Source organism: Beta vulgaris, chromosome 3 (genome assembly GCF_026745355.1).
Source record: "Beta vulgaris subsp. vulgaris cultivar EL10 chromosome 3, EL10.2, whole genome shotgun sequence".
Taxonomy (NCBI): Eukaryota; Viridiplantae; Streptophyta; class Magnoliopsida; order Caryophyllales; family Amaranthaceae; genus Beta; species Beta vulgaris.
This window is the reverse complement of record NC_079204.1, coordinates 16695601-16723553: the sequence shown is the minus strand read 5'-3', so window position 1 is coordinate 16723553 and position 27953 is coordinate 16695601. Positions and strand designations below refer to the sequence as shown.

The following is a 27953-nucleotide window of genomic DNA, read 5'->3' as shown; positions in this document are numbered from 1 at the left end:
CTTTACGTACTTGCAAACAGTGGCATCTTAAGTGATTATGAAAGGTAATAGTGGCAGAGAGGGGCCTGAGCCTCAGCCTGAGCATGATTTCGAGTTGGAGCGGGACGAGGACAATCATGAGGCTGGGGTAGGTCACCAGAAAAAGGAGTTGGACCCCAATGGACTTTGGTAAGTTATATTATGAGCGTAATACTTTATTACTTTTAATAGATTTTATTGGTGTTGTTCACTTGGTTTTAATTGTTTTTTATCAGGTTTGAAGACAATGGAGTCGTTCGCGAGATGACTAAATGCTTCAAGCAACATTTCCATCATCCATGGAGGAACTATTCGCAGGTTGATGACGACACAAAAAACCTTTGGTTCTCTCTTTTCCAGGTGAAATCGTATTTGTTAAGTTTATAATATGTAAAAATATTAACCTAACCTTTATACTTAAGTTTATAATATATAAACTAACTCTTTGTGATTGGTTTCTTATATGCATGTAGAGCACATATAAATGGAGGGAGGAGCTTCAATCCCAAGTGAGGTCTACATTTAACAGGAAAATGGCCAAAAGGTTGAAAGATAATCACCAATCGATAGTAAAGAAGAAGGGTGGTGTTTGTCCGACTTGGTTGTCTCTGAGCATTCACGAGCAGATGATGAAGAATGCTCAAGACGAGGAGTTCAGAGCACGATCTCAGAAGGCTAGCAAGAACCGGCAAGGAGGTGACTTGACCAGCAGCGTACCTCCTTCTCATTGCCAGGGTTCCATTTCCTCAGCAGAGTGCGCCAAGAGATTGGTAAGTGTAACTTGGCAAGCGTAACTTGTTTTGAATACATTTAATAGAGAAACTTGATTTAATTAATGTGTTTGAACGTGTTGGCCGCACAACGTGGAGGAGTGCTGCCTTCCGCTTTGGACTTGTTCATGGACACACACATGAGGGACGAGTCTGGAAAGAAGGTGTCGATCAATAACAAAGTCCAAAAAATCAAGGTAATTGAAATAATATAGGATCATACATTTTCATAGAGATAGGATTATAGGAACATGAAACCCAAAAAAGGGCTTACAATTGCTTAGTTTCTCTCATTTTCAATGGCTAAGTGTCTTAGACTTGCTTATAATCATACAACCAAGTAATAGAAAGCTTAAATGAGTATTGTAGGACTTGCATGAGTCATTACAACTTGAAATAGACATAGAGGTAGCATTATAGGAACATAAAACACAAAAAGGGCTCGAAATGGCTTAGTTTCTCTCATTTTCAATGGCTAAGTGTCTTAGACTTGCTTATAATCATACAATCAACTAATAGAAAGCTAAAATGAGTATTGTAGGACTTGCATGACTCATTAGAACTTGAAAGAGACATAGAGGTAGGATAATAGGAACATGAAACCCAAAAAAGGGCTTAAAATTGCTTAGTTTCTCTCATTTTCAATGGCTAAGTATCTTAGACTTGCTTATAATCATACAAACAAGTAATTGAAAGCTTAAATGAGTATTGTAGGACTTGCATGAGTCATTAGAACTTGAAATAGACATAGAGGTAGCATTATAGGAACATAAAACCCAAAAACGGCTCGAAATGGCTTAGTTTCTCTCATTTTCAATGGCTAAGTATCTTAGACTTGCTTATAATCATACAATCAAGTAATAGAAAGCTTAAATGAGTATTGTAGGACTTGCATGAGTCATTAGAACTTGAAACACACATAGAGGTAGCATTATAGGAACATGAAACCCAAAAAAGAGCTCGAAATGGCTTAGTTTCTCTCATTTTCAATGGCTAAGTGTCTTAGACTTGCTTATAATCATACAACCAAGTAATAGAAAGCTTAAATGAGTATTGTAGGACTTGCATGAGTCATTATAACTTGAAATAGACATAGAGGTAGCGTTATAGGAACATAAAACACAAAAAGGGCTCGAAATGGCTTAGTTTCTCTCATTTTCAATGGCTAAGTGTCTTAGACTTGCTTATAATCATACAATCAACTAATAGAAAGCTTAAATGAGTATTGTAGGACTTGCATGACTCATTAGAACTTGAAATAGACATAGAGGTAGGATAATAGGAACATGAAACCCAAAAAAGGGCTTAAAATTGCTTAGTTTCTCTCATTTTCAATGGCTAAGTGTCTTAGACTTGCTTATAATCATACAACCAAGTAATTTAAAGCTTAAATGAGTATTGTAGGACTTGCATGAGTCATTAGAACTTGAAATAGACATAGAGGTAGCATTATAGGAACATAAAACCCAAAAACGGCTCGAAATGGCTTAGTTTCTCTCATTTTCACTGGCTAAGTATCTTAGACTTGCTTATAATCATACAATCAAGTAATAGAAAGCTTAAATGAGTATTGTAGGACTTGCATGAGTCATTAGAACTTGAAATAGACATAGAGGTAGCATTATAGGAACATGAAACCCAAAAAAGAGCTCGAAATGGCTTAGTTTCTCTCATTTTCAATGGCTAAGTGTCTTAGACTTGCTTATAATCATACAACCAAGTAATAGAAAGCTTAAATGAGTATTGTAGGACTTGCATGAGTCATTACAACTTGAAATACACATAGAGGTAGCATTATAGGAACATGAAACCCAAAATGGGTTCGAAATGACTTAGTTTCTCTCATTTTCAATGCCTAAGTGTCTTAGACTTGCTTATAATCATACAATCAAGTAATAGAAAGCTTAAATGAGTATTGTAGGACTTGCATGAGTCATTAGAACTTGAAATAGACATAAAGGTAGGATTATAGGAACATGAAACCCAAAAAAGGGCTTAAAATTTTCTTAGTTTCTCTCATTTTCAATGGCTAAGTGTCTTAGACTTGCTTATAATCATACAACCAAGTAAAAGAAAGCTTAAATAAGTATTGTAGGACTTGCATGAGTCATTACAACTTGAAATAGACATAGAGGTAGCATTATAGGAACATGAAACCCAAAAAGGGCTCGAAATGGCTTAGTTTCTCTCATTTTCAATGGCTAAGTGTCTTAGACTTGCTTATAATCATACAATCAAGTAATAGAAAGCTTAAATGAGTATTGTAGGACTTGCATGAGTCATTAGAACTTGAAATAGATATAGAGGTAGGATTATAGGAACATGAAACCCAAAAAAGGGCTCGAAATGGCTTACACTACAAGGAAAAAGGCTTCTAGCAACCTATATGGTAACGCTTTTAGCAACATTGTGGAAAGTCGTCTATTGCAACGATTTTTAAGTGTCAATTTGTTCCATTAGAAAACCGTTGCAGTATTAATCTTTAGCAACATTTTTGTTTTTGTGTTGGGTAGACCTATAGGCAACATTTATCCTCGTTGCTAAAACTATTTTATTAAGGCGCCACTAACCTTATGCTTTTCCTCCCTTTATTTTGTTTCACTTATTTTTTTTAAATTTTTCTCAACTTTTTGAAGGAAACCCTTTAGTGGGGGGTTTCATTTTCCCAATTTCACTCGACTTCAACACGCAATCCCACAAATTTCTCTTCCATATTTCATCTCTCCCAAAACTATAGAATTGCAGTTTGTACAAAATTCTTGAGCAATCCTTGAAGTCGAACCATAATTCAGAGTTGCTGAGCTTTCTCCATTGACATACATCAGGGTTTTAGTTAAGCATAAGGTAAATGTAACACTAATTACTTATTTTGCTGGGTTTTAATTGTCGGTTCGTCAACACAGTATCTAGGATTTCTCTTTAGAACAATTTATATCTCCTACCTAATTCGCACTATGAAATTATGCTAAAAATCATGAAGTTGAATGACAATTGTTTATGTTTTAAATTATGAAATTTTATAGCTTTAACTTTGATAATTGTATCGAGTGTAGGCGTGTAGTGAATCTGGGATGCTTAATGGATTCACATTGAATTGAGAAAGTTAAAAGGTAATCATCTTGTTTTTCTTTCTCATAATTTCTATCCTTTCTTCTTTCATATTACTTTAAATTGTACATCTTGTGATTTTTTAACTATTTTGTGAAAAGTCAATTATGATCTGTAGAAGTTTGTGAATATTGAACAAGATGTGAATTGTGATTTTGTTATATTATGGGTAATTATTTTATAATTAGTATATTATAATGATAATGATGTTTCCTAAAAAAATTTGGGATTGATGTTCTTTGACCTCGTAGGATAAACGTTGGAGTTCTTTAGTTTTGCTTATGAATTAGATTGCGAGAAGTTATACTAGTTTAGTTTGTGTCTTTTGTTATGCATATAAATGATAAATGCATAATTACATGAACCACATAATGCAAAGACTACTTAAAATAACTCGAGATCATACCAGCAATACTTTGTTTTGGCTTATTTGAACTTATCTGAACTAAACCTATCTGATTCAAACTTATTATACCTTGTTTTGTGAATATCTCAAACCTTATTTTTGTTGACGAAACTTATTAGACCTTATCTGAACCTATCTATTTATATTATTATAAGGACTGAAAATAAGTTGAATAAAATACATCCTATATAGACAACAATATAATCGTTAATTAGATGTAGCTTTCAAGTCTCATGTTTTATTTGGTAGTGAGACAGGTTTTCACAAATTTTCAAGATCTTTGGAATATAAAGCGATGAGATATACTCATGTAAGTATGTATGATGTATGTGGCAAAAGAAAAAAGATGTGGTAATGGGAGTTGAAAACAACGAGCTTGTATTTTGACACTTAGTAATGATAAACTATTAACAACTCGCTGCATGCTTTACTAGATTCCTAATCATCTCTTTCATATTTTAATGGCACCACTACCAAGTTGTTCCTCCAATAATTGGCAACTATATACTTAGAATTAGAGATAACTTTTGAAGATCATTGCATACTTGCCATACTCTATTACTTTTGCTTCCAGCATACATGTGCAATTTAGTACTAATTAGTGTAGAAAGTGATTGATGATCCTAATAAAGCAAATCCAAAAGATTGATGAAATAGTTCAGTTATAGCATACCGCACATATTTTGGTAGTATTCCACGAAGGGCAATCGGTAAAAATACTTGCATCATGACGTGACAATCATGAGATTTCATGAGCCCTAACTTCAACTCGCCATTTAAGGATACAAATCTTTTCATGTTATATGAGTATCCCGATGGAGCTTTGATGTCATACAAAGACTCGCAAAAAATCCGCTTCTCTTCCTTGGATAACGTATATCAAGCTGGAGGCAAATAATTCCTATTATCGACCTTATTTTTGTTCTCTTTATCCTTAACCTTGTTCAGGTTTCTTTCTTCTTTAGATTTCTTCCTCTTATTGCCTTCATTAAGATTCATTTCTTTAGATTTATTCCTCTTCCTACCTTCCCTATTCTGAGGCCACAATTCTGGCCGAACTCCCATCTTTTCTAAGTACAACCGTGAGGCCTTGGTATCCTTTGTCTTACCAGGAATATTCATAAGTGTCGCAAGAATGGCATCACATACATTTTTTTCTATATGCATGACGTCGAGACAATGTCTGACTCGGAGATCTTTCCAGTATGGAAGTGTCCACAAGACAGACTCCTTTTTCCATAACCCTGTCTCCTTTTGCATTGTTTTACCAAAGATCGTTTCAACACCCTTAACTTGCTCATAAACATCTTCACCAGTCAAAGCTCTACGAGCTACTCTCTCTTCAACTTTCCCATCAAATGCATTCTTCTTCTTACGAAAAGGGTGGTGCAGTCGTAGAAACTTTCGATGGGGCATGTACACATGTTTGCACTTAGGAATCCATGTGGATTCCATGTCATCGATACATATTGGACATGCTTTCTTTCCTTTATTCTTATATCCGGATAAGTTGCCGTACGCAGGGAAATCGTTAATGGTGCAGAAAAGCATTGCACGTAATGTGAAACCCCTTCATCCTATAGCTTTCTCAAATCATCGACAAGCGGTGCAAGGTAGACATCTATGTTATTTCCAGGTTGTTTAGGACCAGAGATTCAAAGTGATAACATCATGTACTTGCGTTTCATGCACAACCAAGGAGGCAAGTTATATATAACTTAAAGTACTGACCATGTACTATGTAAAGAGCTCAAACTTCCGAACGGATTCATTCCATCTGTACATAGTCCAAGCCTCAAATTACGATCTTCATCCCCAAATGGCTTATGCAACCTATTAATACTCTTCCACTCAGGAGAATCCGTCGGATGTTTCAACAAACCATCTTTCTTCCTTCTATCTGCATGCCATCTCAAATTTTTGCATCTTTCTTTATGGAAAATAAGAGCATGAATCTAGGAATTATTGGAAGATACCACAATACCTTAGCTTGGGGGCCTTTCTTATCTCCATCTCCTTCACGCTTATATCGTGACATCTCGCACCGTGGACACTTATCCAAATTGTCATATTCATTCCTATATAGTATGCAGTCATTTGGGCAAGCATGCATCTTCTTATACTCTAAGCAAAAGACTATATTATGTTAACTGTTTGTATTTCGTTCATTCCATCGGTATGCTCCCGGGATCCTCAATAAGAAGATCAAGGCAAGGATCGGCACAGAGAAAGTTCCTTCTCTCTCTTTTGAATCCCAGGGATTGCCTCAGGGAAGAGGCCAGTCCCTGAAAAAGCCATCTCGAGCCACCTGAAGGAAGAGATCGACGATCCGTATTTGATGGTCGGCGGGGCGCGAGTTAGGCGAGAATTGTCTCAAGATTAACAGAATTACTTAGGGGAATATGGAAGATGAAGGGACATGAGCTTTCTAGCACAATAGGTCGACTTTGGAAGTTCGTTGCCATCGAAAAACATCTCACTTAACACTTCTAACAGGGAAGTGAAACCAATGTCGGTCAATTTCCCTTGGATTTAATGTTGAAAAGTGTTAACACGACAAATAGTTTGGTGAAATTTTTACAACCAAGATACAGTGACTTTTAAGCTAACTCTGTCAAAGACTCAAAAACATGAGAATGTTTCCCTAACTCATCCTCGACACCCTCCATCATCTCATCCACATGATCCTCATCATCCTCATCATCCTCGTGCTCATTATCATTCTCCATTTCCTCAAATGCATGAGTCATGTCTTCTTGTTCATGGACATCATTTGCACGAGAATTCCCTTCATATACTCCCTCGTCACCATGCCAAATCCATACATGGTATTCCGGCCTAAACCCATGACAAAGTACATGCTCCCTAAGCAAATCAATATCGCTCACTTTGAACACATTGCCACACTTGACATAAGGACAATAAAACACTTGACATAAGGACAATAAAATCCTAATTCTCCCGTCCTAGCTTGATGTTCTAAGGCAGAATCACAAAATTTCAGTATCCCATCCACAAATTCTGACGAATCAACGTTACGATACATCCACGAACGATCTCTCGCCATCCAAACAGACCTCTTATGACTAATTAATCACATACAATAACACATTGTCAACCATTTAAGCATTAAACATACAAATTCAAAAAAAAAAAATATAGCATGAATATATGCATGTCTTCCCGAGGTCCTTATCACTCCAACCTAACCCATCCTTGGACGTCTAATACCACTAGTAAATGTATGTCAGCTTCTCGATCTATGGAAATTGCGGCAGCATTTCCCTACAGTTCTCCAAGTATACAATGTAGGTAGTTACTTATATCTACATATATACCCGGAGAACAGATTAGGGAAATGAGTAGCCGTGATTTCCATAAAAACGAAAAGAAAACATACATTTACCACCTAAGTGAGATCAAACCTCCAAGAACAGTCCCAAAACGGGGACTATCCAAGACTTATTCCTAATGAGTAAGTCTTGGATGAGTATCTAGGCATATGATTATGATGATACGTTAATTTTTTGCATAACAAAAGCAAAATTTTGAATAAAATTCAATCCGTTATTCTTAAAGCATTCTTACTGATTAAAAATTGAAATATGGCCAGTTTATCTCCAAATAATAAAAAAAAAAAGTGGTCCAGAAGGAGATATTACATCTTGCTAGCTTCATCTCTGAATAAAAATTCTTTGATAATTCATAATTCTCATCTCATCTTTCTGCTTATGTTAGATAAGTAATTACATATAAGAAGTACAGAAGCAACTTTCACTAGATAAGCAGATTCCTTTCAATTATGAAATGTCCAGTCTAACTTATTTCTAATAATAGAGTATTATTTCAGTATTACCATTTACCACTTTCCTGTCACTGGCACTTTTTTCTTTCTTCAATACAAAAATAACCCTCTTATAATTTTGCACATCTTTAGCGAAGAAAACAATAAAAAAAGTTTAATAATACATTTGCTTATGCAAGCAACCAATAATTAAGCATATAGTTCTGATATCATTATATCATCACTGATTGACATAAAAATCTTACGAATGAATAGTTGATCAACAATCATATATTTGTATTTACATGAAATATTTCAAGTACAATGGACCACATGACATGCCATAGCAGTTGCTCATATTTATTCCAATTTCTTCCAGATAAGTGCCTGATAGTGAATAAACTTCTTTCATAGGAAGTTGTTAGTACTTAATAGTTATTTATTTCATGATTAACAATACTTAGTGTATAAACTTGAATTACTCCATCATAAACCTCACAATAATCAACTCAATCCAACAACATCAAACACAAAAAATTCCATCAATAATTCATTTCACTCAAACATTTTGCGAAAAATTTGCTTAAATTTGCACTCAAACAAGCACTAAAACCACCGAAAAATTTGCGAATTGATGACTCAAATTACAACAAGGAAGAGAGAGAAACCTCGAGAGTTTAGTGCAGCAAATTGACGGAAGCGAGAGATTGACGGGGAGAAGATTTCCCAATTTCGAGTGAGGCTTCTGGGTTTTTTCTTTTGCAATTGAAGAAGGCGGCAAAGAAGATTTGATTCCCAATTTCGAGTGAGGCAGCATATTTCAGTGCAATTGAACTGATTTCTTGAGGGTTCTGATGAGCGAAGTACAGAGGAGGAACTGATTTCGTGAGGGTTCCGATGAGCGAAGAAGTAGAGAGGAGTTTGAGGGAGGAGGCCGGTTCCAAATTAATTGATCAGGGAAAAACGTGTTAATTATTAGCGCGTCCTTCAAAAAAATAACATAAGTGTAGCGCGATCCAACAAAACGTGTGCAAGTGCTCGGGTTGAATAACCGGAGCACTTATTCACAAGTGCTCCGGTTGACTTGTCAAACGGAGCACTTGATATAAAGGACTCCGGTGGACTTGTCAACCGAAGCACTTGTGAATTTTTGATATTAAAATTTTCACAAGTGCTTGGGTTGATTGTCCAACCCAAGCACTTGACAAGTAGCACATGGAGTTTTTTCCACTAGTGACTGACTTTAATAAGTTAATAATTGACAGTGGAAATTATAAGTCAATGGACCAATATCTAATTAAAACATCTAATCAAATAATTGATGCCGCAAAGATTTTATAGTGCATAGTGACTAATGTCATAATTTCTTTTCTTTGTGTCATAATTTCTAAATGCTTACATCTTCATCCAGATTCTAACATGTCCAAAAGTCATTGTCTTTGTGGAACTCTATATGCTAATAGCTTCATGATTTTTTTTTTTGTCTCTTGATATCAGTGTCTTTGTGGAAAGAACTTGTTGATGGATAAAAATTGGATGAATATCTAAATGCTAGCCTCTTATTTTTTATAGAGCAAGTATATCCTTCCACCAATAGCTAAAGATTATGTACTTTCTTCAATTGATGATTGTTGGAGATGTTTCAAATGTCGGAACAAAAGAGAGCATTACTATGCATATTCTAACAATAAGGACAGATGAAAGTATTGTCCAAAGAAAGTGCATTTTAAAACACTTCTGGCGTTTTGGGGCACAAAGGCAGCAAAGGTATAAAATATAAATAGCCAAATAATATTATATGCATATGAATTTATTGATTCCTTGTTTTCATGCTTAATGACTTCCGTCTTATATTAGAAAACAAGCTTGCAAAATTTTGAAAATCGTCAAGAACTAAACCACATGCACACTGCTGGTCCTAAGAGTTTTGCAAGTATTTATCAAAAGATGGTGAGAACTTTATCCTATATAGACTAAATTATAACACGATATGAATACATTCATTTATACTGCTTTATGTATACATCATCTCTCAGTTAGAAAAAGGAGAGGTAGTTTCTAAGTTAAAGATGTTTGAAATTACGCGATGCCGGAAAGAAGGAAGAACTTACAATACATCTGCAGATGAGACACAAAGGAAAATTGTATGTTCTTTTTTTTCTTTTATTAAGTATATGGATGTATTGATTCACTATGCACTTTTGACTAAAATTTCTAATTAATTTAGGAAAAAAATGAGGGAACTGGAAGCATTGCAAGTGGATAATAGTGATAATTCTCAAATTGATCCATTTGATGAAGTCATGAAAGATAATCATAATGGACGAGTGCGACTACTTGGGAGAGGAGTTTCACGTAAGAAACTTAACGAGAAAGGACCTAGTATGTCATTAATTATGCCTACGGAAGTTATGGAGTCCATAAAAAGTGTTATAACAGCTGATGTGCAAAAGGATTTAATTGCGAAAAAAGAAGAATTAGCTAAAGAAAAGGAAGCTCATGCCGCACAAGTTGCCAAACTCAAGGAGTTGGAAAAAAACATAGAAGCTCAGAAGGAAAAAATGGCGATCGATGTGGTTGGTATGGTACTTGCACAACTACACCAAAAAGAGGGTCCAAGCCTTAGTTTAACACCATCAGTGACTGCAAAAGCCATTGCATCAAGTACCAACAATGGTGTGGAACATCAGTGAAGACAAACAGAAGTAGGAGACCATTAATCTGTTGAGGTTAGTAGCCTCCTTTGTAAACATATAAGCTAAAAATTTACTTCATCTCAGTACATAAGAACACACATTAATTCAAAGAGGATACAACCTAAAGAATAGCCCTCATGACCAACTTGTGAAATATATAATCAAATGAAAATATTATATACAATTCGATTTTAGTTATTAGTTGAAATGAGGAGTACTGAGGAATACTGAAATTTTATCACTCTGTCTCTAGTTCATTTCATATTTGGGTGTTCAAGTAAAGGGTTAGGCTTCGCTAATCCCTAGAATTACTATTTGTTTATACAAATTTTATCATTTCTAGTCTGAAGTTTATCTTATAATTTATTGGTTGAAAACACATCATTAGAGCATGTATGAGATGGCTATGCCTGCACATTTTTGTGAGGGATTAGAGTGGAAGTCTATCTCAAATGGGTAAGCTTGGACTTGACAAAAATAAACTTTTATCATATTTAACACCTTTGTTTACTTACTATATATGCATGTAAGAACTAGCAATTGATGCTCCAAAAGGTGCACCCACATAAGGGGACAATTCTTCCAAACCTTGAAAAACACTTAATGTAATAAATCTTTTACATTACTTCAACGTAAATAAATTGAAACTCCTAAAAATCTCTCCTAATCACATGTTTTATATTGCTATTTTTATGAAAATCGGTAACTTTTACGAGCTCGAATATTTTAGTAAGTTGATATATTCTTTCTACATGAATGTTATAATATTTCATTTTGTTTTTGAACTAATGTACTATCTTATAATGGGGTTCTTTCTTGTTTGCAGGATGGAGCACATATAACAATATATAAGGAGTTGCTTGCCTGCTTCATTTACATGCTTTTTTGACGGAATGAACAAGTTTTTGGATTCTAAGTATAAATGACATTAGTTGGGTATTTTTGCAATGTTTAGTTTTTGTGCACTTTAGGACTTGGGGACATGTATTGCAATTTTGGGATAAGTATTTTGTCAACAATGGTTTATATAGCATTGATGGATGCATCATGTTAGCTTATAGTGGAAACATTCATTATATTATGTACTTATGAGACAAATGAATGTAGCATTTTGATACTATAATGAAATCATGTTTTCATAATGGATCTTCTCTATGGATTTTCTGTGTACAAAGAAAATTTTAAGTGCTTTAAATTATTATATAAATATTATTAGCAATGTTATTGCATTCCTAGAATAAGATAGTGGTCAAATATAGATAAAGCATGTATGGCTTTTCGTTTGAAGAAAACGCTGCATAAAACAAGAAAGGGCCACTTTTGATTAGTGCAAAAATTGTTACAATAGGTGGATAATTGTTGCCATAGAAAACCGTTGCAGTAGACTACTAAGACAACAGTTAATTTGAATCGTTGCAATAAGTAATAAAATTGTTGCCTTAGACCTAAGGCAACGCCGCTTATTGCAACACCTTAGGAACTGTTGCCATAAGCTTCGTGCAACGTTTTTACTATGTATTGCAACGCTTTCCTCTCGTTGCCTTAGACCTTTTTCCTTATAGTGTTAGTTTCTCTCATTTTCAATGGCTAAGTGTCTTAGACTTGCTTATAATCATACAACCAAGTAATATAAAGCTTAAATGATTATTATAGGACTTGCATGAGTCATTAGAACTTGAAATAGACATAGAGGTAGGATTATAGGAACATGAAACCCAAAAAAGGGCTCAAAATGGCTTAGTTTCTCTCATTTTCAATGGCTAAGTGTCTTAGACTTGCTTATAATCATACAACCAAGTAATAGAAAGCTTAAATGAGTATTGTAGGACTTGCATGAGTTATTAGAACTTGAAATAGACATAGAGGTAGCATTATAGGAACATGAAACCCAAAAAGGGCTTAAAATTGCTTAGTTTCTCTCATTTTCAATGGTTAAGTGTCTTAGACTTGCTTAATCCATTCTTGCAGGAAAGTTATGACAAAAATCTTGTTGAATGTGAAGAAAGAGGTGAAACCAAGGCCCCGAACCAGATTTTCTTTGAGACCGTTGGTGGCAGAAAGAAAGGGTGGGTACCTGGTTTGGGGACGAGTGCAGACCTCTATTTTGAGAGGTCTTTGAGGGGGGGAGGTAGTTCATCCTCCAGTTGCACTCCTTCCATGTTTTCGCAGTTGTCTGCGAGGTTTGAGGAAGAGAAAGCCGAGTTGCAAAGGGAACGTGAGCGGATGCAGAAAGAGATAGAAGAGGAACACATCGCTAGGCAAAAGGTGAGAGAGGAGGATCGCAGGGTGCATTATGAGTACCTGGCATAGATGAGGGCGACTATGGAGACATACAGCCAGATGATGAGCCAGTGTGGTGGTTCATTCCCCTCTACCGGGCCCCGAGACCCCCCCAGCCACCAGCGGTGGTGATGCGTGTGCGACTTAGGCTCATACAGTAGCTTACACTGGGCGTGTTCGGCAACAGTAGCTGTGGTGATAGCTTTTAGCTGTGATAGTAGTTGTTAGCTGTGCTGGTAGCTGTTAGTGGTTGGTGTGTAGCTGTTAGATGTTAGCTGTCCAAGTAGCGGTGTGAAATATTGATGTTCGGTAAAAGAAGCTGTTTAAGAATAACTAGTTAAAAATTCAAATAAAACTTTAACATATAATTTATACACCACTAAAAGCTGCCCAAAAGCTACAATTTGTAGCTTTTGACAAACACTACTGAAACACTACTTATACCACTAAAAGCTACTTACACCACTACCTTGCCAAACACTCTTATTTTTTCTAATTAGTGTTTTGACCTAGTCAAGACACTAAAAGCTACTTAAAAAGCTTGTGCCGAACACGCCCATTATCTATCTTGTATATATTTCGGGACGTGAAAACATATAATTTAGGATAAACCGTTAACTTATGTTTATGTATGTATGAATTTATATTAGTCTATTTATGAATTTTTATTTAATGCAAACAGGTCATTAGTGCAGAATTCGACGCATTAGCGGACAGCTTGAGGATATTTTGTTGGAAAATGAAACGGGTTAAAAACTATTCAAATACAATTAGCATTGTTATATAAAAAAAAGGAAATTAGCGTCCGCTTATGAAGTTAACGTCCGCCAAAAGTAAGTTGATCCATGCAAGACGTCGAGAAATTAGCGACCGTTTTCTCCAAATAGCGTCTGTCCCAACCGACGCCAAGTAGCGTCCGTTTGTGTGTCGGACGCTAGTTAGTGTCCGGTTTAACGGACGCTAACTAGCGTCCGACACACAAACAGACGCTAATTGGCGTCAGGCTCAGCAGCAGACGTTAAATTTAAAAAAGCGGTCGCTAAAATGTAGCATCCGCATTTCGGACGCTAAATTTGTTATTAGCGACCAGGTGTTTTGCATCAGACCTTTAACGACCGTTGGCGGACGCTAATATATTTAGCGTCCGATCCCGCGTTTTTACCGTCCGATTTGAGCGGACGCTAAAGCCTACCATTCTTGTTGTGTTTTTAATATTAATGGTTCCTAATAATTGTGTTTTCGATAAATATTTTCTAAACTAAAAGATATTATGAAAATCAAATTTGTATTATTCTTTAAGATAAGTGATTTGCGAATCTAAATGTGTTTGGCGCGCCAACATTGCGCACGCACTGTAACCCCCCGTAATTTTATGGATTTTATAAATATATTTTAGTATTTGTATATTTATATTTAAACATAACTTAGTTTGAAAGGATTTATTTATTTAAAGAAGGTTGACTATTTTGAAAGTCAAAGAAATTATTTTAAGGATTTAAAGAAGTTAAAAATATTTTATTTAGGCATTTTTTGAAAAATGTTTGAAATACTAATTTGATTTGGAAAAGAAGTTTAAATGGGCTTGAGGAACCCAAAATTCTAAGTAGATTAGGAAAAAGACTTATATTGATGTTAGGAATTCTAATTCATTTATCCTATTCATCATCAAACTCTATTTGAACCCAATCTCCTTTTCCTAAGCAGCCTCTATATAAATACCTTAATACCCAATTATTTTACCACACAAGATTATTTTTCTCCCTCCTCACACATAACCAACCGGCCCCTAGCCTATACTCTTCCTCTTCCACGTGAATTCCTTCTCTCTCTCTCTCTCAGGTTTCTTTCTTCTTCTTCGACAAGAAACGTCACCACACCTTCAAAATCATCAATCTTTGTGCGCCATTGCTGCTGCGTGCCTCCTTGATTTCGGCGCCCTTCATTGTTCTTCTTGATTCTTTGAGTTGTTGGTTAATTTCTTTTCTTCTTCCTCAAGTTTCCATTAAAGATCATGTTTTTATGCTTTATTTTAATACTAATCATGATTATTAACTTTAAAGTACTGTTTTAATAAATGATCTTGATTCATATATATTATGTATTAAAAGAATAAAATTTCAGATTTGTTGATTATTTTTAGATTGAGTTTTTAATCATCAAAGCATAGATTTTTTAGAGTTTTAATTATTGAAAAATCATAGTATCATGTTATAAACTATGATATTGTTTTAAATTATGAATTTAAGCATGTTTATATATATTTAAAGAGAGCTTTATAATTTTATAAGTTGCTGGAATTTTAGAAAAGGCTTTAATAATGGAGTTTTAAGGATTCTAATTACTAGGATGGTAATACTACTAGATATTAAAAGTAATTGAAGTTTTAATAGTAAAAACAACTTTTGAATATTTTTAAAGAGGATTTAAAATATTTTAAAGTTGCTGTATTTTATTTAGAGTATTGATTTGAGTTTATATTGATTATTTTAGACGGACAATATCCAGTAGGTGACTTTTAAGGAATTAAAGGTGCCCTATCAATTGGTTTACACAAGGTACGTACATACCTATGTGCTATGTGATATAGTATCATGATTTAAGAAGGAAAAGTTGTAGTATCATTTATAGGAACTTTGTAAGTTCATATGTGATTTCTAGTATGATTGGATTTTACATGTTTTATGCCTGTTCGCAAGCATGTTGATATTGAGATTTGATTATGAGTAAAGTTTATCATGTTTGTATGGATTTATTGATGCAAGCATGTAGATGGAAACTTTAGCTATTAATTCACATGGGGGAATTAATATATTATTGAGATTGAATTATGTTTGTTCATGTGTTCCCTTATGGTATTATGTTCACTACTTTATAAGGAATGCGGGCCTTATTTGGTAAGTTGATAAGTTATGTCTTTGAAAGGTAAGATTGATTGTTGGCTAGGTTCAACAAAATAAGAAAGATGGAGATTAAAAAAAGTAATCTTGAATTGTTAAGTTGTGCAATCACTTAATAAATCCTAAGATAAAAATAAGTTGAGTTGTGAATGTTTGATTTGATGTTTATGTGTTACTTATGTGTGTGTCATGGCAAGTAATAAATTGTAAACCACGTAAAGTGTAACTTGGATAGTCATAAACTTTAGAGTGGTGCACGTCTAGAGTTGGACATTAGGAGTTGGAGTACATGGTGGTAGCCCATGGCTTTTTCTGGGAGATGGATTGATCACCATCCCTATTATTTTTCAAAGGTTCCTCGATATCGCAGGTCATTTTGAAATACGAAGTAGCGCACGTATTTCGTCTTCCTAGGTGAAGGCAAGTTTAGATAAGACAACTCAAGTCCAATAACTATTCCATTAAAGTAATAAAAAGATGTTTAAAGTTTAGTTCAGTAGAAGTTATCTGCAGAATGTTATATTGTTATATTATTATTCATCCCTGCATGTTATTTACTAGTATCATGTTAGGAATGTTTATTAATACTATGTAGTACTCAGCTTTGCTGATTACGTGCTTTGTTTGTGATTGTTGATCATGGCTTTACCTTATTGATCATGTGATGACCCATTTTGGTGAGCAGATTCTTTAGAGCATTGGCATTTACAGATTCGCAGATGTTGTATCATTGGGAATCTGGGAATAGAGAGCTTGTGTAATCTATTATCATATTTACTGCCTTAGTAGGAACATATTATAATAAGTTTGATTTGAGTAGACATTTATATAGTGTTTGGTTTTAAGTATTTATTTACTTATTTAATTGTTATAATAAAATTTGAAGTTTGGTTATATGTTTTCCGCTGCAAAATTCTGAATAAGCCGATACGTTATCACACGGGCGATAATGCTTTGATAATTCCCTATGTTTTATATTGAAAAGGTATTTATGAAAAGAGAGAATTATCGAAGTGTTATACGCACAACATCGATACAATCAACAAAATTCAAAAGTGTAGAAGTAGATGCATTTCGCACAACACTGATGCATGTCGCGCAATAGGCCTGCACGCCCTCTAATCTTATCTGGTTTCTTTCGTTTTCCCTATAAATAGACCTCATTTTCACACGATTTTTTGGCACACTTTCCTACGAATTTTGAATACGCTTTCCACTAGGAAAATTAATCCAAATGCTCTCCAAAACACATAATCACATATTTCCATACAATCTCAATTCAAGCTTTAAGATTTCTCCTTCTGCAGATGCTTATACCAGACCCAGACGACAAAATATATAATTCTTAAGGATAAATTCCAATTTAATTCTTATTATTCTAACAATCTACTTTTGATAATGTGCATCTTAAAGGATTCTGGCTCTGGTATATTCTACGTCTATAATATTTCTTTGTTATATTTCTATACATTATAATATTCATATGCATGTTTATATGCTTAATGCTCATCACCAGCAGTTGGTCTTGTAAGAGACCGCCTACTTCTAATTTAAAATTATGCGACAATCTAGACCTAATATTAAAAAGAGATCGGATCACCTTTCTATATTTGGTGACTAGTTTAATTTATTAAGTGACAAATTAATCTATTTAATGATCAGTTTAATCCATTGAGTTTGACATTTTTAATTCATTCAATGACTAGTTTATTCAATTTAGTGACTAATAAAATTGATTTGCAAGACTCTCATGTTCATTTTTAATATTGTCTGTTGTAGTTCGAGATTCAAAGGGAAACAACGGAAGGAGAAGGGAAGGTACGACTAAGTTGGTGCGAGATGTCTATGGATAATGTTAGGTTTAGAGTGAGATGTAATGGGCTATTGGGCTTGTTAGGAGAAAATAAGCTTCAATTTATCTAATTTTATATTTAAATTAGGCCGCCTATTCTAATAATTTGTGCATCACCATTCATATGCTTAGTTTTGTTAATGAAGACCTAAATAAATGTTCTAGTACTAAATTCAAATAATTTGGATAACCTGTTAGATTTTTAGTAATTTTGATTGCATAAATAACATAAGGAAATATTAGTCTTTTGCTTGTTTAATAGACCAACATAGATCAATTTATAGAGCAAAGCGTGTATGGTGGATTAGAGACCACCTTCCTCTACGTGGTCTTGCTCCAAAACGCATAGCGTGAAATATCAAACACACTCTTGAAGAAAAGGAAATAAATTAAAAAAATAAAAAAATAAAATGGTAATCTAGTACCACGAATTGCGGCAAATCACTCCCAAGATAACATCACATTAAACTTCTTTTTTTTTGTTTTTAAAAATAAACTACTATTTATTAGTTTTTGTTTTGGCAAACATCATTGAAGAACACTCTAAAGAACCTATAATTTAAATAGAAAAGAATATATTTGTTCAAGATTATAACACAGACAATAATGAAAAGAATATAGAATTTAAATTTAAAGAACATACTTTGTAGATAAAAAGAACATCTTTAAATAAAAAAGAATATGAGCCATAAAAAAGAACATATAATTAAAAATAAAAGAACATACATTTAAACATAAAAGAACATACATTAAAACATAAAAGACATAATATAAAAACATACAAATTATAATAAAAGAACATCATTTAAAAGAAAAACTAGAAGATGCCAAATTATAGTGTTGAAAAATGTTTTGTTACTCCACAAATTTATCTTAGTAATATCATCATCGCAACTATGTAGATAATAGTTTTTTAAAATTAATGTTTTTTTAAACCAATATGGTTGCTTAATTTAGGAGGTGGTTTTATTTTAACTTTTCCTATTGTAGCGTTTGACATATGTATTCTATGCGTTTAGTTTGCCGCCTTCTAAGTTGTGGCTCGGGACCAGGTAGCTCTATATGGTCTCGAGAGTCGAGACCTTCATAATTGCATTTATAGAGTGCATGAAAGTATTGCTTGGTTATTTAATTGCATAAATATAGATCTATGAATCGTATTAAGTATAGGCCAACAACGACCTGATTTGATTTCGATCATATTTGTACCTCACCCTCGAACTCTATCTTTGGTTCATTGACCAATTATAAAGTCGTGATTGAGAAATCTACATTGGATAAGTCATGAAGTCGTCCATATGATTTCCTAATATGTAATTAAGTTTGTGAGTCTTACTTTAAAGAGTTTTTGACGACTTTTTCTTAAAACACATTTCGAAACAAAACCTTTTATAATAAGATAGTCAAATATGCTTTTATCCATATAAGCAATAAAAATATATTTATACAAACCTAAAAACTCAAATATTGTAATAAAAAAAACAAAGTAACTATAAAATTCCTTGCTTCATTGAGGCCAATTGGTCAATTGGTGTCGGTGAAATCTACTCAAGTGGGCCAATCCCACTTTCCTCTAATTTTCTCTCATGTTGGAACTCCAAAGATACTCCATTATTATCCAACACATCGGATTATGCTCGATTTAATCTCATTTATTTTCTTTATTATTCTGTTAAAAAACAAAATTCTTTATTTATTATTTATACTCAGAAATATCTTTCTGTCACCCTTAAACTCCAATAATTTGACTAAAAAAATGTTGAAAAAACTTTTGCGAGTAAGAAGAGATTTTGGTTGAGCGACTAATTTCAAGTCTGTTTTCATTACCCAATCATTCTGTTCGACCTGGTATGCGCTCCTCACATTTTTTTAAGGTCCATTTTCATCTCCTTCTACCCCATATAATATAATCTGCCATTATTTAGCACGTTAAGTTAATTTTGGTGCTTTTTTTTTTTTCCTAATCCTGAGAAAGTTTGATATTTGGTTCTACTTTAATATCACTATTGGCAAGATTTGGTTTTGCGTTACTTGCTGTATGAAATTTACTGTTGATGAAGTGATTTGTTGATTTAGATATTGTTGATTGAATTCTGGGTATTTCTGTTTCTGGGTTGATTTTGAGCTTTCTACCCAGACGGGTATTCACTATTTTTGGTGATTAATTGTTGATGGGTTTTGTTTTTAGGGTTGGAAATAGCGCTATGTGGAAGTTGTAATGATTGTTTAGTTGATACAAAATCTCAATTTGAGCAATTTGAGCTAAAGAAAGCTTCAATTTTGATCTAAGAATGGCTAAACATGAGGTTTTTATTGTCAAAGAGGAAAATGAAGGAGCTAAAAGTCCTGAATTAAAGAGTGGAAGCCCTCTTCATTGCTCAACACCTCCAAAGGAGGGGCAAACTGAAATTGATGCAATTCCAAGAAATAAGAGATATGCCCTCTTAAGTAGACCATCAAGCAAATTCTGGGAGATTGCTGCAGGTAGAGATGAGACGTCTCGTGCTGTACCTTCTCCTAGTAGTCATAGGCTACGAGAACGAATAAGTGGGTTGGCACATAAGATTAATTGGGAGTCTCTAAAGAAAACTTGCAAAGAGTGGTTTAGAAACCCCATGAACTTGGCTTTGTTCGTTTGGATTACTTGTGTTGCTGTTTCTGGGGCGATTTTGTTTCTTGTCATGACTGGAATGCTAAACAGTGCTCTTCCTAAGAAGTCTCAGAGAAATGCGTGGTTCGAAGTAAATAATCAAATCCTCAATGCCCTTTTTACTCTCATGTGCTTGTATCAACACCCTCAAAGATTTTACCATTTAGCATTACTCTTGAGGTGGAATCCGCAAGACATATCTAAGCTAAGAAAGATTTACTGCAAGAATGGTACTTACAAGCCCCATGAATGGGCACATATGCTAGTGGTTATTCTGCTTCTTCATTTGAATTGTTTTGCTCAGTATAGCCTTTGTGGTCTTAACGTGGGATACAAACGATCCGAGAGGCCTCCACTTGGAGTTGCAATTTGTATCTCAGTTGCCATAGCTGCACCAGCTATAGCAGGAATTTACATAATTCTTAGTCCCTTAGGAAAGGAATATGAAGATGATCTCCCTGATGATGAGGAAGCCCAAGTTCCTATGAATGCGGCATGTGAAAGTATGAATGGTTTAAGGTCAAATTCTCTAGAGAAGAGGCTATCCTTTGTGGTGAGAGAAGATGGAAAGATTGTTGAGAATCGACCAATATGGAGAGGTGGAATTTTTGATCTGTGGGATGATATTTCTGTAGCTTATCTATCACTATTTTGCAGCTTCTGTGTTTTCGGATGGAACATGGAGAGGTTAGGATTTGGGAACATGTATGTTCACATTGCAACTTTCATCTTGTTTTGTTCTGCCCCATTTTGGATTTTCAATTTGGCTGGCCTCAATGTCGATAATGACGGTGTTAGGCAGGCTTTAGGACTTACTGGATTCTTACTTTGTGGGTTTGGTTTACTCTATGGTGGTTATTGGAGGATACGTATGAGGAAGAGGTTTAACTTACCGAGGAATACATCTTGTTGTGGCAATCCTGCTATTTCAGATTGTGCTTTGTGGTTTTGCTGTTGTTGGTGCTCACTTGCTCAGGAAGTGCGAACAGCAAATTTCTATGATATTGCTCAAGATAAGTTGTGTAGGAAACAAGACAGTGTAAATGGCGAGCTAGGGTGCTCAGAATCGCCCTGTGAAGATGGAGAAATGACTAATGGCAACGATCTGTCTCCAAGCTCTCAGGTGATTCCTTCTGATGGCTCCATGAGTAAAACAGCAAATACCAGTTCAGAAAGAACGCAAGAAGACTCGACAAGGGAAGGTACGTCCAAACTCATGATACCACCATCTCCCTTAATGATTGACAGAGAAGGCAAATAGCATGGTCATTGCATATTTGTGAAGAGATGCAGTGAGGTGTCCCATGTAATTAATATGTATTTTCAATATGGGCTTGGAATGGGATCACAATTTTGTGTTTAAGACAAACTGCTACTTCATGTGTATTCCATATTTATCACTTTTCTTGAGTCTACTATTACCATATATTTCAAGCATACTGCATTGCAAAGCAAGTTTTGAGAATCAGAGTGCGATTACATAGTACGCCACGACATACTCATAAATCCATGGTACTTGGGATTGTTGGAAATTTGGAATGTTATCTGTAGTTATATTACTTTTGGTGTGCAATATTTTGTTATTCTAAGCTGTATTTAACAGACTAACAGAGTGTTCAGTCTCGTCACATGGGGGTTAGTCATTGATGAAGATTGATGAATTGCAATAGCAGAAAGCAGGGCCGTCTCATAAAATTAGGGGCCCGTGTTAAAATAAATTATAAAGATTAAATTTTTTGGTGAATAGAAGAGATGGAAGAGTCATAAATGAGGCATTTTGGAGAATAGGAGAAGAAGAAGAAAAACACCAAATAGAAATTAATCTCTTTATATTTGTAATAGATTTAGGGTTTTTTTTTTTCATTCGACGGACAATCAATAGAATCGGACCCTTATATTTCGGGGGCCGCCTCTGAGCAGAACCTTTAAGCTAGTTGCTGGCAAATAATGGTGGGCAGCTTTCCGATTTCATCCTAAACTGTGGTAAAGCATCCATTGTGATGCTATGCCAATCTGGGCTAACATTTGAGATACAGTTCTCTTTGTTTATATTGTAGCAGTATATGAAACCAATATTCAACTAGAAATGGCCGATGCTTCATAATCGAGAGTGCTTAGGAAATTGTGGTGGTTTTGGAATGGATGCTGCAAGTGGAGGAGTAAACTAGAAAGCCTAGAATTACCTGCTTAATTTTTTAGAGATTCAGTATAATCTCGTTCTGTTATTTGTCTGTATTAGCTATGACTGGTAAGTTATTGCTCACCTAAATCTTCCCTCCACCCATGCCTTTTTTAATTTCTATTCCACGACTGTTCCAATATCTCAAGAAGTTGATATTAGGGGACTAAAGACTACACTCAATTAGACTCTAGACTAATTCTTACCCTCTTACAGGGATATCTCTCGCTTGTCTTAACCTCACCTTGTAAACTGAAGCTGCTTATCGAGTTCCTCGCTTCTGAAGAACATATCTCAGAACCAGACCCTTTTGGCCATTCTGATAAAATTGAGTGTGGTGGTAAGTAGGTTCTACATGCTCCAACAACTCCCCGACCAGAGGCAAAGCTGGCAATCTTTTTATAGGGGAGTCATTAATTACTCCCTTCGTCGCAAAAAGGTTTTAAAGCTTGTTGGAAACTAATATACTAATAGTTGGGGTCATGCTAAATATGAAATTGTTAAACTAATTTGGGACGAACAAAGAAGAGTATTCAAACTATTTTAGGACAGAGGAAGTAGTAATCTTCATACATCTATTACAAAGGGAAATACTTGCAATATATAACTACCATGCATCGAACTCAAAAAAAATTCCATGTCCTCGACACAGCCTCGTTAGGAACCTTAATCCCATAAGCACTAGGCTGCTCTCGATAGTAAGTGGCATAAGGATCTAGTACAATCCGACTTTGAAGCATTGTAAGACATTTCCTCCTCCAAGGGTAGGGAAGGTCTTTTGGCTTGCTCTCTTCAAGGACCCTCTTAATAAACAGTCGACTCCCATTACAGTGATGGTCAAGTGTTTCGTGTTCAACACAGTTGCATTAAGCAGCCTGAAGGCTAGAGTTGTAAGTGAGCTGGTTCCTAAACCTACCAAATTGGAGGATGTGACCAGGTATCTTTTGGAGCAGACTTTGGCTACTGCATACACTACAACTCTGTCGCAAGCTGAACAAACAGAGCTTTCATATACTATCAACATGCGGTGGCGAATGAGGTCAATGCTCCCTATGGGTTCCATAGGTAACCTCGTCACATACGTAATGGTACAAGCTGATAGTTGCACGTTTCAAGACCTTGTCGAAGAGGTTCATTCAGGCTTATCATATACTTCCTCTATATTTTTTTTTATCTTTCCTACTTTGACTTTGCACATTTGCCAATGCACTTATTCTACATTAAATATCTTTCATTACATATTAGTAAAAATTATAATAATTGAATATTAATAACGTATTGAGATGAATCAAACAAGATTCCACATGACTATATTTTTTCTTATATATTGAGAAAAATCTAAAAGATTCCCTCTAATTGTGAATAGTGTCAAGTGTCTAAGTGAGAAAGATAATAAAATACAGAAAGTATTAATCAGAGAATTACTACAATTATCAAGAGATAAATGGACGGGAGGTTCTTCGTGCATAGCAAAAATCTGAGACGGAAGCTATCAGAATGGTGCATAACGAAGACATCTACCGGCTTACTAGCTGGTGCAATACACCAATATGGGATTGACTGAGGCAGACTTTGGATTCGGGGTCCGAAGGTCGATGGTTTTTCCCACTTATGTAGAGTGTAGAGAACTTACTCCTACGCTTAGGAATTCTAGTGGCCTCACTGATTATAGCCATCCAAGTAGTGGTGATGTATTGAAACATGAGTGTCATTGAAGGAGAAAAAGATGCAAACTTTAGAGTCCAATCCACATTTTCTTGTTTTTGCTTCTCCGAGTTATAGTTGACTACTTCACCATTAAATGTGTCAGTACAAGTTCGGTGATGACTGATGACCATGGGTGGGTACTAATTATCCTTTTGAAGTCATGGTTTTCTTGCCTCAGTACAAGTTCGGTGATGGCCGTTGAGTAAACAATCAAATTTAGCAATAACATTAGGGATGTAGTGTTACCACGAGTACCGACTACCGAGTACGTAGACAAAAATTTAGTGGGAAAACTGATACAACACTGGAAGGCTGGAGCATTTACGGTCTCTAATTCAACAATCTGAGTTTTTTTTTTTTTTCCTTACAATCTTCTTTTAAATCTTGTGAGTTTGTATTCTCTTTTGATCTTCTTGATTTCTGAAAATGACAGAAACTTAATAGATTTCTGTTTCTCAACCTCAAAATAATCTTATAGGATATACTGACAAGTAATCAATATATGCTAGATTCAGGAGATCAACTTGATCAACATCTTAGAGCTCATAAACTCAATAGAGATAATTTTCTCACCTGAAATCGAGCAATTAGGTTAGCTTTGGGAGCTAAAAATAAATTGATATTGATTGATGGCGAGACTGCTAGACCTTTATCTGATTCAGAAGAATTGCATAGATGATTGAGAAATGGTTACATGATTTAGTCGTGGTTATTAAATTTAATGGATGAGGTGAGAGCTGAAGGTTTTATTATGCAACAATATACATATCAACAATATGAAGAAATCATTGTGAGGTATGGACAATCTAATACACCTCAACTCTTTGAATTACATAAACAACTCTCTTCTACTCAACAAGGATCTGATTCTATTGTGCAATATTATTCAAAACTGAAAATAGTGTGGGATGAAATACAATTATTACATGGATTTCCTTATTGTGATTTTGGTGCATATTATGGAATTCTTAAGAAAGTTCTTGCTACTGATCAGAAACAAAAGTTAATTCAACTACTTATTGGATTAGACGGAGGTTATGATACTGTGACCACCAATATATATATTGAGTATATATCCTTTGCCTAATGTAAATCGTGCGTATTACATGTAATTGCAAGTTTAAAGGCATAATAAATTAAACATTCAGCAAGATACTTCAATTCAGACGAGTGCTTTTCTTTCTATGAAACAACAATCATTTCAAGGTCATACTTAACATGTTCATCCTTCTCAAGTTAGACAAAAGAGGTGCTAAAAGGTTTTAGTATGACAAAAGTCTCTGGAAATATGACTATTGCAAGAAAAATGGTCACACCATGGATCAATGCTTTAAATTAACTGGAGTATATCCTGAGTGGTTCCTTACTACGAAAAATAAACCATCCGAAACTGGTAATGTTAACAAGATAGCTGCTCATGTTGGTGAGACTTCTGGAGGAGATTATCTTGATAATACTCCATTAGATTTTGTTGTTGACACTACTCATCAACCTTCTCAAGTTGATTCAGCTCTGGTTCAAGCTGTTTATAAAGAGATGATAAAGATGGTTAAAGGACAAGCTCATGGCTCTACTCCTTCAAACCTCAATTCCTCTGTGAACTTTGCAGGTATACTCACCACTTTAGTATCTACTTTTGCTGATAAATAAGCTTGGATAATAGATACTGGTGCTACATATCATATGAATCTGGGATAAAACTTTAAATGCTTCATATATTACACTACATACTCCTATTAAAGTTGGTTTACCTAATGGTACAACCAAGCTTATTACCTCAATCTATCTATAGAAATATATTAAAATGTCGTGCCTAAAGAAGTCTATGACCACGTGGAACTCTCCTCAAACTTCTAATCCAAATGCTTTATTTCCATGTGTATCCCTCAATAAAAAGAAAATGTGTAATTGTAAGTTCTCGAACACGTGATCTTTGAGATGAAAAGAAATAGTTTAACCATCAATGCACTCTAACTTTAAGTCTAATCTCTGAAATAAAATATGATAAAGTGTTATAATAAATATGCTTGATTAAAAAGACTTTAAAAAGTATATACATCTCACACACTCTTATTACGTAACTAGCAAGAGACTATTGATGTCATATTCTTTTATCACAATTCCTTTTAAACTATTATTTTCAAACTTAAACCTTTCAGATTTGTTTACTTATCACGTTAATAAAGTAAACTTTTTAATTTCTTAATGGACAAAAAATACAAAAGGTGGCAAAATAAATTATAAATTATTTTTAAAATAATAACATATTTGTTTACTGTAACTGACCTGAGGCATCACGCGGGCCAAAATACTAGTGTACTATGAATTGTTGATAAAAAAAAGACTTTCTTCCTCAACATCACCCTTCTGTAATCAGGTAGATAAGTACATTGATAAGTCAATTTCTCAAAATCAAGGGATCCGAAAAAGTTTATAATATATTGTTGATGCAAAACTGTTGAGATATTTTTAGGATTGCTTTGTTAGGATTCCTTCTTTGGTTGTATTTCAATCTTTTAGGCAACTTTCCTATCTTTTGTATTTTTCTCACTTATTAGGACTCTAGGGTGTATATTACGTTCAAGGAAAATCAATCAAAAGACACAGCAAAATATTCTCTTCTCTAAATCTTTCTGTCATGGTATTAGAGCAGGTCTTTAAATCCACCATAAAAATCTAATTTTTTTCTTTGCTTCGCCATGGCCGACGACGATAACCCTCCACCACTGCCGCCAAAAATCGATCCTTCTTCCCCGTTCTTTCTTGGGCCACAGGACAGTCCCAAAGATTTCCTTACTCTCACGCGTCTTGGTCCCGATAATTATGCAGATTGGGCTTCTGATATTCAGTTAGCCTTAGTTGTGCGTCGTAAATTCGAGTCCGTCGATGGTATCATCCCCGCGCCAGTTCCTCCATGTAGCGACACTGACTGACAAACCATCCACGCTATGCTCGTTTCATGGATTACCAACACCAGCACTCCTGAGGTAAAGAGTACATTAACTAAATTTCGTGATCCCAAACGTTTATGGGATCACCTTTGTCAACGTTTCTTTATTGTTAATGGCCCTCGCATCCAACCAATAAAATCCTCTATTGCTCGTTGTGAACAAAGTCGCACCATGTATATCTCCACATGTTATGGGAGGAGCTTTCTCTCCTTGAGCCTATTATTACTTGTTCTTGTTGTGCTAAGTGTACTATTGCTGATCTTCATAATCAATGTCGTGAAACGTCTAAGTTACATGAGTTTTTGATAGGATTGTGTCCTGATTTTTATGTTTTTTTGCGTTCTAATATTCTGTCTTCGGATCCCTTGCCTACTCTTAATCGTGCTTATCACCTTGCCATTCAAGATGAACGCGTTCGTTGCTCTCAAACCCCTCCCGTTGACAAGGGCCACGAAATCTCTAGGATTTTCTGTTCGGGATCCAGCTACTATTGGCCGTAGTGGCTCTCAGACCATGTGTGGGCAGTGGCGCAAACCTGGGCATGACACCACTTCATATTGGTCTCACCTTACGTGCTCTCATTGGAAGAAAAAGGGTTATGGGGCCTCTCATTGCTACGAATTACACGGGTACCCTAACAAAACTAAAGGGATTG

At 34.9% G+C, this 27953-nt stretch overlaps 1 protein-coding gene across 2 annotated transcripts; it reads left to right on the top strand.

The window, feature by feature from the left end:
- The first annotated feature begins 19444 nt into the window (after positions 1 to 19444).
- Positions 19445 to 21898, top strand: LOC104889009 (hypothetical protein). Of its 2 annotated transcripts, none has more exons than XM_010674135.4 (2): positions 19445 to 19659; positions 20000 to 21898. In XM_010674135.4, exon 2 carries the CDS (start codon positions 20103 to 20105, stop codon positions 21720 to 21722), a length of 1620 nt encoding a protein of 539 aa, XP_010672437.2. In that variant the 5' UTR covers positions 19445 to 19659; positions 20000 to 20102; the 3' UTR covers positions 21723 to 21898. The 2 variants fall into 2 exon arrangements, with proteins under 2 accessions (XP_010672437.2, XP_048497157.1); XM_048641200.2 differs by having other exon boundaries at positions 19445 to 19685.
- Positions 21899 to 27953: the final 6055 nt, after the last annotated feature.

Excerpts from the sequence above, each read along its gene's own strand:
- LOC104889009 (XM_010674135.4), top strand. The coding sequence starts at position 20,103 with ATGGCTAAACATGAGGTTTTTATTGTCAAAGAGGAAAATGAAGGAGCT.